Raw genomic sequence first — 15,071 nt, forward strand, 5'->3', positions numbered from 1 at the left:
GAATGCAATAAACCTTACTTGTCTTTATGCTGCACTCAAAATCATGGAAATGGTGTTGGCCTTGTGACCTGAGATAGATAAAACAAATAACCATACAGAAACATGAGAAGTGGGGTTTGATTTTTGTAATGTCAAATGGCATATCATAAAACAGAAAGGGTGGAGTTATTAATCTTGATTAGATATTTAAAAAATCAAAGATTATTATGCATATTCACACTTTATTTTAATATTCTCCAAGTTCAATTTAAAATTGATGCATATCTAACAACACTGACAATAAAAAAAGGAAAAACAAATCAGTATATTCAGAACGAAGGTAATTCTCATGAGCTATCTTGGAGAGCTTATAAAAATAAGCTGAAAAGAGCTTGTGAACATGTGTACAGAAAAATATCATTTTTATTTGTTTCGACGCATCTTGGAAAATCTTTAGACACTTCTCAGACATATATACTTGAGTTAATGATTTGAGAATGCAATGATGATCAATGAAGGATTACATCAATAAAGATGAAAAACCATCGTATCTTGTTCTAGAATTTTTTATAATAAAATAAATTGCTCAATTCACACATACACACAAATAATGTTCATATTTTATTTAATTATAATAAATAAATATGTATTGGTGTTATGTCAGGTGTCTGTTTCATATTCATGCTTCATAGGCTAATTCAATATTGACGGCTGTATGGTTAACTTGCAGTCTTTGATAGAAATAAAAGTTTATTAATCTGTAGTTGACTAATATGTCCTCGTATCTGAATTTTCTAATATACAGAGAAGCAGAAAAAGGTTCACACAATAAAATAGAAAAGACTAATCAAAAGTCTGTGGTCCCTATGGATTTTCAACGGCATGGGATATCACTACACAATACAGTAACCTTTGTGCTAACATATGTTAAAGGAAAAACAAAACTCACAACCATGAAAACCTTACAGCAGAACATGACTTGTACTGCAAGGTTTATTAGCTTCATTCTCCTCTTCCTCTTCCTCTTCCTCTTCCTCTTCATGACCATATCAAGTGCACAATCACCATTATACTGGTACACTCTTTGCCAGAACTCAACACAAAAAACCAACAACACTTCATACCAATCCAACGTTAACAACTTCCTTTCATGGATAAACAATGATTCTGCCAAAGGCACAGTATCCAATCACAACACCATGGGCACCAACAACAGTGATCATGACAATGTTTATGGGTTCTACGATTGTAGGGGTGACATCACAGGAAGTTTCTGTCAATTTTGTATCAATACTGCTGTTAGAGAAATCGCTCAACGTTGTCCCAACAGTGTCTCGGCAATGATATGGTATGATATATGCATCATTGGTTACTCTAACCAAAACTCCTCGGGAAAAGTAATTGTAACCCCATCATGGAATATAACCGGATCCGAAAACGTTAAGGATTCAACAGAACTTGGGAGAGCAGAGAATGAAATGACGAGTTTGATAGACAAAGTGACTACAGAAGACAATCCCAATTGGGCAACGGGTGAATACAATTGGAGTAACACTGAGAAAAGGTATGGTTTAGTGCAGTGTAATAGAGAGCTTAGTAAGGATGGGTGCAGACAGTGTTTGGGGGCTATGTTGGATGTAGTTCCTCAGTGCTGTGGAACAAAAGTAACATGGGTAGTTGCATCTCCTAGTTGTGGAATGAAGATTGATAATTATAGGTTCTACCAACTGCAAACAGGATCTCTTTCTCCATTGCCAAATCCAGGTAACATAAATGGTTGGTATGTTAATTTGGAATCCTTTCAAGGTTTTGAATTGCAGAAAGATATCGTGATTGCGTAGACCTCAAAATTCTTAATGTTTGTTACAAAGGCTTAGTCACACATGCAAAATAATTGTAGACTTATTTGCTGATTGCAATGAAGACTTGCTTTATAAACTCTGTCTCTCAGAGATCTCCATTAAGATTTTTAAGGTCTTTGCAATCGCGATAAACTCCCCCCGGTAAAGTCATTCTTCTTTGTCTCTTGAATCTTCCAAAAAATAATCTATTTCATGATAAACTTCCAATACACAGAGAATATTTAAAAATAATGCTGTTAAAATCACATTATTTAAAACTTAGGACTTTTTTTTTTATTGTTATTATCAAGAGGTCATGCAGGAAGCTCTAATATTTGACCAACAAGCAAAAATGTAAAAACACAATTTCAACAAATTGCAAAATATATTAACCGAATTCGACATAAATTGAGAAGAAAAATATGTAACATTTTCATCTACAATATTGTTGCAGGCAAGAAAGAAGGTGCACGTAATACAAAAACCTTGATCATCAGCTTAGTAATTGTACTGGTGGGCATAGCTCTACTAAGTTTTGTCTACTACTACTGGAGAAAGAATGAATTAGGTAAAGGTAATTATAACAAGTTACATACATGTTGAAATTGAAAGACTCTAAATTTATTTCACTAAATTACCTATGACAATAAGTGCCTATTCAAACTTACGAGCTAGGTCTTTTGCGGTTGAAGGTCACTCCTGTGTCTTTTCATGATCATGTTCAGAGAGAAGATTCAATGAAAGGAGACATTCCTACAATCCCGTTAACTACAATTCAACAGGCCACGGATAACTTTTCAGAGTCATCTAAATTGGGAGAAGGTGGATTTGGCCCTGTTTACAAGGTATGAATAAATTGGATCCAAAAGTGTTCAAGGCATTTACAGTATTCTTTTATAAGATTGCCATCGTCCTATCCTATTTTATCATTTTCCTCTTTATATCAGGGTACTTTACCAGATAAGGAAAAACATAAGCATCTAGACTGGAAATTACGACTAAGCATTATCAATGGAATTGCAAGAGGACTGCTTTACCTTCATGAGGATTCTCGACTTAGAGTAATCCATAGAGATCTGAAAGCCAGTAATGTCCTTCTCGATGATGAAATGAATCCAAAGATATCAGATTTCGGATTGGCAAGGACATTTGAAAAAGACCAATGTCTGACAAAAACAAAAAGAGTAATTGGCACCTAGTATGGGTTATTGGAAACTCTTCTAAAACATATATTGGAAAGTTTTACATGCTTCACATCTGACAGTGTTCTATTGATTTTATACAGCGGATACATGGCTCCAGAATACGCTATGGCTGGGTTATTTTCAGTGAAATCCGATGTTTTCAGCTTTGGAGTTCTTATATTAGAAATAATTTATGGAAGAAGAAATGGTGAATTCGTTCTTTCAGAACACATGCAAAGTCTTCTACTATATGTGAGTTTTCCTTATAACACATCTAATCAACAAATTAATATCAGACGGAGAAAGAAATGTGTAATGACTAATGACCCAATTATTCAAAGAGCAAAATAGTTTTACATTTCTATGAAATCACTAACCTTACCTTTAAATTAGAGGCTGTTTAGTTATATACATGAGTAGCAAGTCTGAAATTTAAGATCTGTGACGACACTTGGTCTAAATTCTAATAGCATATTATGAGCCAACTCTCCAAAGAGCTTGTGACTACACTAATGTATTTTTTAATTTTCTGACAAAAAGTTTCAAATCAAGTTTCTAAATATCCATATTTGTATGCAGACTTGGAAACTTTGGTGTGAAGGAAAAAGTTTAGAACTAATTGATCCGTTCCACAAAAATACATATATTGAAAGTGAAGTATTGAAGTGTATACACATTGGTTTATTGTGTGTACAAGAAGATGCAGCAGATCGACCAACTATGTCCAATGTTGTTCACTTGCTAGGTAGTGACACAGTAGCCCTTCAAAAACCCACACAACCAGCATTTTCAATTGGGAGAATGTTAAAGGAGGAAGATCAAACTTCAAAAAATTCTAAGGACAATTCTGTTGATATAGTAACCCTAACTATTGTTTCACCTAGATAGTTGATATTGTTGAGTTCTTTTAGAAAAATATTTGAAGTCAGAAAAGAAAACACTTGTTTTAAAGGTCAATTAGCTGTAGCCCAATGGTAAGAGTTTGACCTTGTAACATTAAGGGACGGAGTTCATATCTCATGAGACTATTGTAAAATGATCATTATGATAGAAACCAACTAATATAGAATAAGGAAATAGGGAAAATCCCTTTGATTAAAATGATACCACATATCTTCGAGGGTCTGCACCTCCCCAATGCCAAAATGGCCCCTTTCCAGTCAAATCCCAAGATATTGTTAGCGGCCAACACTCGGTGGAATTTAGTCACACATCGGATAGATAGGATTCTTGAGAAGAGTTTATAAAGAGGAGGCAATCCTCACCTTACAAGCCGGTTTTGTAAGGATGAGTTAGGCCTCGATATTCGTGACAAGGTATCAGAGTCGGGTTAAGGACTGTAATGTGGGCATCTGATCCAGGACCACGCTATGCGTGAGGGTGGGTGTTGAATATGTTGTTTGTTTGTGTTGTCGGAGTTTCTTTGAAGTCCCACATTGCTTAGGTTCTCGGGATGTGAAGTGTATAAATATGTGAGGGCAACCTCACCCTTTGAGCTAGCTTTTGAGGATGAGATCCAAGCATATTTAACAGATATCCTCTTTCCCAATCTTCCCTTCTATTTATATGAACGCTTATATGACAGTTATTTTCTATAAAAACTGCCTTTTCTTATCTAAGTACAGTTTCATGACATTTATTTTCTATATAAACTGCCTAACAATAATAACTAACATGGCCCATTATTATTGTTATCCTAATTAAGGCCCATATCTAACACATTAATACAGCTTTAATTAGTAATAATTCCCCCTTCCCCAATTATCTTTTTATTTTAAAAAAGTAAATAACCATTTTAAAGTTGTCGAGAAGCTACCCTAAATTTACTTGAAGGGTGATAGACCTTTAGTTTAAGTCTCGGTTGAGCTGGTAATATGTCTGATACGTTATTAATTTGAGGATGTATTATGCTTTAACACAAATGTCGCATGTTTGTATCCTTTAATTATTCTTTCATTTGTATTTTGTTTAATGTTAAGAAGAATCAGAAGTCACTAAAATCCTATGGAAGTAACATGTAACACATAAAGAAGTAAATCAATTCACTTCATGTATACATAAGTTGTAGGATACGTTTTTAACAAGTAATTTTTGGTACCTATTTTTTATAATGTACTCCAAAAAAAACATTCTACCACATAATCTATGTCAAATCTATCAATATCAACATTCTCTAATCTTCACAGTCCTTCCAAACAACGAGTAAACAAACATAATAAGTTAATAACAAATACAGTTTTGAAATAATCTCATTTCTCTTGTTTGATAGGTGTATTATAACCCGTCAACTAAAATTGAAACAAGAAATAAGGAAACAAAACAAACACTGTTTTTCGGAGTTGAGGGGAGAGAGTGGTCAGACACAAAAATGTGATCACCAACAGAGAATAATTATTCAGATGCTAAAAATCAAAACCAAATGACAGTTCCAAGTTTCCTAACTCCTAAGCATTAAAAGATTAATTGCAAAAGGATAAAAGGCTAAACACAGAAGAAAGTAGCAAACAAATCACCTTGTTCAACCACAACATTTGTCAAGAATGCAATAAAACATGCTTCTCTTTATGCAGTACCCCGAAATATGGAAACGAACTGGCCTTGTGACCTGAGATAGATAAAGAAAATAACCAGATAACATTTCGCAAGATCTATGCATGCAAACATCACACATTCAAAGCTAAAATTACACAGAAACATGAGAAGTAGGATTTGATTTCAATAAAGTTAATTGACCTATCATAAAACATTAATATGCATATTCACACTTTTGTTTAATAATCTTCTAGTTCAATTTAAAATTGATACATATCTAACAACAATAACATATAAAAAAAGGAAAAAAATCAATATCTATCGAATCAAGCTAATTGAAACATTCAGTGAGGTTAATGTTTGTGCGGAAGAAGAATTTGTTAGCACTGTTCCCATGTACCCAAAATTTCATAACATAAAGTGAAACCCGATAGACTAACTAAATTAACTAATTTGCAGCAGAAGTGCAGAGGAGATAAAAGGAATCATTTGTTTTATTGTGCAATACAATTCTGAGTGTCCGAATCCAATACGCTACTGTGGTCACTAATAACGCAATACCGTCACGCATATCAAAATCCAAGCAAGATTGGCCAATTAGTCCTCTATCCTATTTTTTTGAAACACTATTTAACCCAAACAACAATCATAAGCCAGCATGTTCCGTGAGGGACTAAAAGGACGGAATCTTCACATTACAGGGTTGGAATCGCAAAAAAAATACTACAGGGAGTAAACCGAAATTCACTAACATTAAGGGGGTAAACACTATTTAACCCTATACACTATTGCATTTTCTCTCTCTAGGCTATGTACAGGAACAGGGTGACGCATTTGGGGTGCTTCAAAGGTAATTCTTATTGTTAGTCATTGAAACTATGTTACTGTTCTATGCAGCCATTAGGTTTATTTAGAGCAATCTGAATTCATAGTAGTAAACATCACAATTAAAAAAATTTAAACCATCATCATTTCCCAATACTTGCAACAAAGTAAATATTATTTGAGTAACATCAAATATGATGCAAATTTTGTCAATAGCATTCCAAAGTAATGAGATTGATTCAAAAGTTCCAATTGAATGTAAGGCTATGTTTGATAAACAACTTAATTTGAAGATTATACAAATAAAGGCTTATCCTGATAAGTGCTTATGTATATGCTATTTCTGAAACAAAAGATAAATAGTCCTACAAGTGCATTTCAATATATGTTCAAATAAGTCAATCCAAACATCGGACAAAAAATGTTATAGATATAAATAAATATAATGATGGTAATTATAGGAATTAACACTTACAATGTCATAATTTTCATTCATACACTTGAATGATAAAGCTGGACTTTGTGATGCAGAGAACCTCCGTTGTAAGGAATTTCCATTGTCAAGATAAACGGCATCGTTTTCAGAACAAGACTTTTTCATTAGAAGAAACTGCACAAATTGGATCGTAGTTTAAAAGTAATGAGTTAAAGTGAATGGTTATAATTCCCAAAGTTAGTTAGTGATTTATTTACCACGGTGAGTCACAAGGAGAAGAAGAAGTTTGACACGAAATCTGTGCATTTTGCTTATTTCAAACGCAACACGCTAATTCTGGTTAAAAATAATAAATAATAAATAAAATAAAGAGCCTGGTTAAATTGTTTTTTATTATATTTGTTGGATAAAATATTACTTCCTCCGATTTTTTTTTTTTTTATATTAATCCAGTAGTTAGGGGGTTAATGGACAATAATAGTTCCCACTTCTCATCAAAAAATCGAACTCGAATTTTTCCAAAATATTAATCCTAAAAGAAACCACAACTCAAATTTTTACTTTTTAAGTTCATTCATTTATCAATGTATCTGGTCCACTAAATCTGATACATTAATGACTAAATAAACTTAAAATGTGAAATTAAACTGGAGAGACAAATTTCAATTTTTGGCAAGTTTATGACCCCTAATTTGTCTTGTCTAATCCTTTATTTATTTATTTTTTAAGATTAAAAAGCATCCAGAAAAAATGCTAACATGTGCATAGGCTAATTCAACATTGACCGTTCTTTGATCAACCAAGTCTTTGATAGAAATAATTTATTAATATGCAGTTGGCTAACATATCCTCATGACTGAATTTTCTACATAAGTAAGGAATTAAATATCCAAAGTTAGTTGAAAAATATTTCACATTCACACAATAAAATAAAAGAAAAAGACTAATCAAAAGTTTCTGGTGCCAAGGGATTTTCAACAGCATAGGATATCACTACACAATACACAGAACTCTATGTGCTAACATGTCTCCTAAAATTCTTTGGAAATATTGAAGGAAAAAAAATACCTCACAACCATGAAAACGTTACAACACAGCATAACATGTACTACAAGGTTCATTAGCTTCATTCTCCTCATATTTTTCCTCTTCATGACCCTATCAAGTGCACAATCAAAATCACCATTTTACATGCATGGTATTTGTCAGAACCTAACAGAAAAAACAAACAACACTTCATACAAATCCAACGTTAACAACTTCCTTGCATGGATAATCACTGATTCTGTCACAGGCACATTATCTAATAACAACACCATAGGCAGCAAGAACAACAGTGATCACGACAATGTTTATGGGTTCTACGAATGTAGGGTTGGCATCACTGGAAGTTTCTGCCAATTCTGTATCAACACTGCTGTTGGACAAATCGCTCAACGTTGTCCTAATGGTGACTCGGCTATGATATGGTATGATTTATGCATCATAGGTTATTCTAGCGAGAATTCCATAGGAAAAGTTATTGTAGAACCCTCATGGAATGTAACCGGATCCAAACTCACTAAGGACTCCACAGAACTTGCAAAAGTAGAGAATATCATGACGAGTTTGATAGGAAAAATGAGTATATCAGCCACTGCCAATTGGGCAGCGGGTGAGTTCTATTGGAGCCACACCGAGAAAAGGTATGGTTTGGTGCAGTGTAATAGATTGCTTAGTAAGGACGGGTGCAGACAGTGTTTAGAGGCTATGTTGGATAGAGTTCCTCGATGCTGTGGAACGAAGGTAGGATGGGTAGTTGTGTGTCCTAGTTGCGGAATGAAGATTGATGATTATAATTTCTACCAACAGCAAACAGAATCTCCTTCTCCTATTCCAAATCCAGGTAAAATAAATGGTTGGCTTGTTAGTTTGGTATCTTTTCAAGGTTCTGAATTGCAGAATGATTTCGTGATTGCGTTGACCTCAAAAATGATTGAGACTTATTTGATGATTGCAATGAAGACTTGCTTTATAAATTCTGTCTCTCAGAGATCTCAATGATTTTTAAGGTATCTGCAACCGCGATAAACTTCCTGAACTTATTAATAAGTCTTCAGTGCAATCATCAAATAAGTTATTCATCAAATAAGCAAGATATTATTTTAATCCATGTTACTTTTGCAGACAAACAGGAAGATTCAGGTAACAAAAAAACCTTGATCATCATCTTGGTATGTGTACTGGTGGCAGTAGCTCTACTAATGTGTTGTGTCTGCTACTACTGGAGAAAGAATGGATTCAGTAAAGGTAATTATAACAAGTTACATGCCTGTCAAAATTTAAATTTTCTAAATTCATTTCACAAAATTGCCTATGACAATAAGTCTATATTCAAACTTACTACTAGCTTCCTTTCTAGGTGGATTACTGTTGAGGACTGCTACTCCTATATCTTTCCGTGATCATGCTCAAGGAGAGGATGCACTCAATGGAGACCTTCCTACAATCCCTTTAACTGTAATTGAACAGATCACGGATAACTTTTCGGAGTTATCTAAATTAGGAGAAGGTGGATTTGGCCCTGTTTACAAGGTATACATAAATTGGATCCAAAGGTCAATAAATGCATTTATAGTATGTGAAGCACGAACATTCCTCAGAATGCCCGGTGTTCGACACGACACCGACACTTATGATTTACATCGAATTATGTCATTTTCCCAAATTACTATTGGTGTCGATGTGTCAATGTCCGTATCTGTATCCGTGCTTCATAGTGTATAGTTTTGGTCTATAACTTTGACATAGTCCTATTATATTTTATTTCATTTTCATCTTTTTATCAGGGTACATTACCAGACGGCACAGAAGTTGCTGTGAAAAGGCTTTCAGAAACATCAGGTCAAGGTTCAGAGGAGTTCAAAAATGAAGTAATATTCATAGCTAAACTGCAACACAGAAACCTTGTGAGACTCTTGGGTTGCTGCATTGATGGAAATGAAAAAATACTTGTATATGAATACATGCCAAATTCAAGCCTTGACTCTCACCTTTTCGGTACGTTTTGACAAGCTTATTCATAACATTTGCTTTGAGGACAACATTTCTTTCATTGAATGATTTTTTACAAGATCTATTGAGTGATTTTTCATGTAAAACAACTATGAAGAAAAAAAGTTAATCATAATCTCCATTGGTGTTGTTATTTTCAATAATATGAATTCAATGTTCCTTTGCTTGGCAGATAAGGAAAAGCATAAGCAACTGGATTGGAAATTACGACTAAGCATTATCAATGGAATTGCAAAAGGACTGCTTTACCTTCATGAGGATTCTCCACTTCGAATAATCCATAGAGATCTGAAAGCCAGCAATGTTCTTCTGGATGATGAAAAGAATCCAAAAATATCAGATTTTGGATTGGCAAGGACATTTGAAAAGGACCAATGTCAGACAAAAACAAAACGAGTTATTGGCACCTAGTAAGTGTTATTGGCAATTATAATTTACAACAAATATTATAAGATTTTAAATAATTCACAACTGACAGTGTTCTATTGATTTTATAGTGGATACATGGCTCCAGAATATGCTATGGCTGGGTTTTTTTCAGTGAAATCAGACGTTTTTAGCTTTGGAGTTCTTTTATTAGAAATAATTTATGGAAAAAGAAATGGCGAATTCTTTCTTTCAGAACATATGCAAAGTCTTCTATTATATGTGAGTTTTCCTTACCTTCATCTCTAACATTGCCTTTAAAAACAAACCTTGGTACCCAGGTCTTAATATCAATTGTTCTTATTTAGAAAAATACATTGGTAGCAAGTCTGAAATTTCAGACCATTTGGTCGTAGGGGCTCTAATAGCATATTATGAACCTACACTATCTCAAATGTCTTAAATATATCCATATATTTTGTATGCAGATTTGGAAACTGTGGTGCGAAGGAAAAAGTTTAGAATTAATTGATCCATTCCACAAAAAAACGTACATTGAAAGTGAAGTTTTGAAGTGTATACACATTGGTTTATTGTGTGTACAAGAAGAAGCAGCGGATCGACCAACCATGTCCACTGTTGTTCGTATGCTAGGAAGTGACACAGTATCCCTTCCAAAACCCAATCAACCAGCGTTTTCAGTTGGGAGAATGTCCAAGAATGAAGATCAAACTTCAAAAAATTTGAAGGATAATTATTCTGTTGATGAAGTAACACTAACTATTGTCTCACCTAGATAGTTAATACTTAATATTTATGGTTTACTTTGCAGCAGATTTGAAAATATTGTTCAATTCTCGGTTGAGCTGAAAATATATCTAACATGTTATTAGTTTGTGAATATATTATGCTATAACACAAATGTCATTTTTTAAATATAGTTATAAACATGTTTTTTTAATGTAGTATGCTACCAACGTTAGAATTCTCGGAAATATGATTATTGACACAAAAATGCGATCGGAAGTACCCTATGAATAAATATAATTAATCAAATCATATAAATCAAAACCACCTGGCAGTTGCAAGTATCCTATGTGGTATTTAAAGATTAATTGCCAAACGCCATAAGGCTAAACACAAGGAATAAAACTTACAAAAACAGACATGAAAGTAGCAAACGCAGTACCTTGTTCAACGGCGACATCTGCCAAGATTGCAATAAAACATGCTTCTCTTTATGCAGTACCCTGAAACATGTAAACAGTAGTGGCACTGTGATATAAAACACTGATCCAACAATGATCAAAATCCCTTAAAACAAAATCTGGCTATTTAATGCTTACTAGTGATATAAAACACAATGTAGCAATTTCTACATTCTGGGATGTAATTGAAAGAAACACTTAACAATTTCAGAAATATTCAAAATAACCAGAAGGTTTATTTACAGCAATCTGAATTCATAATCAAAATTAGAATGAAGAGAATTTGAAGATATTAGCAATAATGAGATTAATTTAATTAAAAGTTCCAATGATAAAGAAAATAATATGAGAGGCATACACCTTTTCAAAAACAAAAACAAAAATGAGACATCTAGGGACATATACTCACCAAGAGCTTCACCAACATCCACTCCACAATAAAGGGCAATCCAGTCTGTCTTTGAAAGCACAAATTGACCAAGTTCATCACAGATTCATATTCTAATGCCAACTCTATTTAAACTCGACGAAAATGATGCATCAATATTACATTTGAACCATCCCAGAGTTGGTCTTTTCCAATTAACAACAGCAGAAAATCTGTCCGCGCTGCAGTAGCATTCGGCAAAGCACAAGCCCGTATCAGAGTTGAAGGCAATCCAGGTTGTCTATGAAAGCACAAATTGACCAAATTCATCACGGATTCATATTCTAATGCCAACTCTATTTAAATTCGACAAAAAGGATGCATCAATATTACATTTGAATCATCCCAGAGTTGGCCTTTTCCAATTAACAACAGCAGAATTTGTCCACGACGCACCAGGCTCAGCCCCGGTAGCATTCTGCAAAGCACCAGCCCATATAAGACCTGAAGCAGTTACAGGTTCTGCCCGCTTCAGACCTGAAGTGTCATTTCCACATACATTTGAAGTAAAGAATAACTTTCACATTGAAGTTCCATTCAGACCATCAATTGAGGAACATTGAGGGACATATAATCAATTTAGGGACATCGAGGGACATATACTCAAATTCGCATCAGAGACACACACACAACCCTCTTCACACTATACCATAATAAGAAAATTGTTATTAAGTACCGACTAGCATTTTGAATAAACATTCATATTTCAAATTGCATTTAGACCAAAATTTTCATGTACACCATCCTGATCCCATATAAATAAAGAATTCATATTGTAAGCCACATATTTGGTAAAAAAATCATCTCATTAACTCATCCAAACACAGCATCTCAAGACTTATCTAGAATTCTTTTAGCAACTACATAATTTCTTAGGGCCCAAATTATATTAACCTTCTTAGGCATGAAAAATCAAGATTCACCAATTTAGCACACTCTTGGATAATCAATGCATACAAAAAACTACCCAAAACAACATTTCTGTCAAATGATATTTTGGAGAACCTGTGTTAATTCACGAAAGACAAAATTTAGTCAAATCAATTTGAAAAAATTCCAAAAGATAAATGATAGAACTTTAAAACAAAGATATAGAAGTGATAAAAATCACAAGAAATCACATGGACATATATTCAATTTTCGCATCTAAGGTCACACAGACACAAAACCATTATGAAAAAGCATTTTATAGTCACAGCATCAAGGGTCATCTCCACTTATATTTCAAGTTATGACTAAGCATACACATTGAAATTGCATTCATTCAGACCATCAATTCCGGGACATCGTGGGACATATTCAAGTTAGGGACATCGAGGGACATATATTCAATTTAGGGACATCGACGGACATATATACTATTTCGCATCAATGGAACCATAAGTCATCTCCACTTACATTTGAAGTTATGAATTAACATTCACAACAAAATTCCATTCAGGCCATCAATTTAGGGACACCAAAGAACCAATACTCAATTTAGAGATATTGAGAGACGTATATTTAATTTCGGGAAATCGAGGGACATATATTCATTTTAGAGACATCAATGGACATATATACTATTTCACATCGAAGGCGCCACGGGTCCTCTCCACTTACAGTTGAAGTTATGAATAAGCTCTTGACATATGAAATTCCATTCGAGCCATCAATTTAGGGACGTTGAGGGACAGATACTCAATTTAGGGACATCGAGGGACAGATACTCAATTTCGGGACATCAAGGGACATGTACTCAATTTTGCATCAAAGGCACTATGGCACCACAAGTCATCTCCACTTACATTTGAAGTTATGACTAAACATTCACATTGAAATTCCATTCAGGCTATCAATTTAGGACATCGAAGAACCAATACTCAATTTAGAGACATCGAGAGACATATATTTAATTTCAGGACATCGAAGGACATATACTCAATTTTGCATAAAAGGCACCAAGGCACACAACCATCTTCCAAATTTACAGTAATAAGAAAATCGTTATCAAGTCTCAACTTGCATTTCGAATAAATCAAGTAAATATTCATATTTCAAAATGCATTTAGAACATCAAAACATCCATGTATACCATCCAGATTCCATATGAATGTGTTGTTATAGAAATAGTTTAAACATAAGCACCAATATGACAAGTGTTTATAGCATAATAAACTCTTAATTAAATTGTTTATCAAAACAGGGCCTAAATAAAATAAAAACAACATTACAAACCAAAAATACATAATTCAATTACATGTGAGTTATAGCAACTTACTATCATTGTGAAGGGTAGAATGGAACTCAAGGATAGTAATAAGTATACAACAACAACACACAATTAAACGTAGATTTAAGGAAAAAGCAACAAAATTAGAACCTTTACAATTTGAATTGAGAGTGAAGTGAATCCAAGTTGATCACAAGTTGCAAGGGCTTAGAATTCTTTTCCATTTCTACCTTTCTCTTTCAAATCGAATCAAGATTTTTTAGGGTTCAGAAACATGAAACCCTAAAATAACGATACAGAATCTTAAAATAATTTTTTTAGGGTTCGAGGAATCGAAGAACGAATCAGTTTCGCTAACAGAGAAGAAATGGGGTCGAACGAAAGATTGTGGGTTTCTTACTAGGGTTGAATCGATTCGATGATCAATTTAGAAAGAAATTGAATTCAGAGTTGAAAACGGTAACAAAGAAACCTAACACAAAGCCATAAAAACCTGATCATGAATTCGGATTTAGTGCAGTTGGGATTTCACCAAGTTTCACAAAGTTGAACAAATCTAGACCATTCAAATAATCCAATGGACCAGATTTTTGCCTTTATACAAATATGGACATACTCACGTGTTGGGTTAAAAGAAAGTACAATTTCACACATACACCTGTTAAAATAAAAAATAAATTATATAAAAAACAAGTATGTAGATGAAACATCTTTTTCTGGTTTTGCAGATGTATCTGCAGCTGTTTGTAACCACCATGGAAGTTCCTGCTTTTGCTTAATGAAATTGTGTTAACTTAAAAACAAATCCTGATATCAAAGGAAAAAAATGAACAACAATAAATCCTGTGAAAGAGATTTGTGAAATAGAGGATGTGTAAAATCAATAAGCATATATCAATTGTGGAGGGAGGAAGATGATGGGTGGAGCGAAATCTCGTGCGCTTCTTCGACGGCGTTTGATGGCAGCCGCATCTGTTCTGACGGCGTTTGATGGAGCGAAATCTCAG

At 33.8% G+C, this 15,071-nt stretch overlaps 1 protein-coding gene, 1 long non-coding RNA gene and 1 pseudogene across 2 annotated transcripts; 2 read left to right on the forward strand and 1 right to left on the reverse strand.

Moving 5' to 3' along the window:
- The first annotated feature begins 540 nt into the window (after positions 1-540).
- LOC123894545 lies at positions 541-4,583 on the forward strand (annotated as a pseudogene).
- LOC123894546 lies at positions 2,876-14,558 on the reverse strand. The gene is made up of 8 exons (XR_006803859.1): positions 14,215-14,558; positions 11,835-12,857; positions 11,407-11,467; positions 10,101-10,160; positions 7,866-7,955; positions 6,837-6,971; positions 5,518-5,609; positions 2,876-2,986 (listed from the first exon to the last, which is right to left on the reverse strand). It is a non-coding gene; the product is annotated as an uncharacterized LOC123894546 (long non-coding RNA).
- Positions 7,762-11,372, forward strand: LOC123894543 (cysteine-rich receptor-like protein kinase 10). The gene is made up of 7 exons (XM_045944564.1): positions 7,762-8,682; positions 8,964-9,086; positions 9,199-9,371; positions 9,626-9,836; positions 10,024-10,261; positions 10,349-10,499; positions 10,706-11,372. The coding sequence occupies exons 1-7, from the start codon at positions 7,875-7,877 to the stop codon at positions 11,015-11,017; spliced, it is 2,016 nt and encodes a 671-aa protein (XP_045800520.1). The 5' UTR covers positions 7,762-7,874; the 3' UTR covers positions 11,018-11,372.
- Positions 14,559-15,071: the final 513 nt, after the last annotated feature.

This window comes from Trifolium pratense, linkage group LG7 (assembly GCF_020283565.1).
Source record: "Trifolium pratense cultivar HEN17-A07 linkage group LG7, ARS_RC_1.1, whole genome shotgun sequence".
Classification (NCBI taxonomy): Eukaryota; Viridiplantae; Streptophyta; class Magnoliopsida; order Fabales; family Fabaceae; genus Trifolium; species Trifolium pratense.

Coding starts and splice junctions, on each gene's coding strand:
- LOC123894543 (XM_045944564.1), top strand. CDS start 7,875: ATGAAAACGTTACAACACAGCATAACATGTACTACAAGGTTCATTAGC. Junction 9,087..9,198: donor AAAGAATGGATTCAGTAAAG/GTAATTATAACA, acceptor CTTCCTTTCTAG/GTGGATTACTGTTGAGGACT. Junction 10,500..10,705: donor TGCAAAGTCTTCTATTATAT/GTGAGTTTTCCT, acceptor TTTTGTATGCAG/ATTTGGAAACTGTGGTGCGA.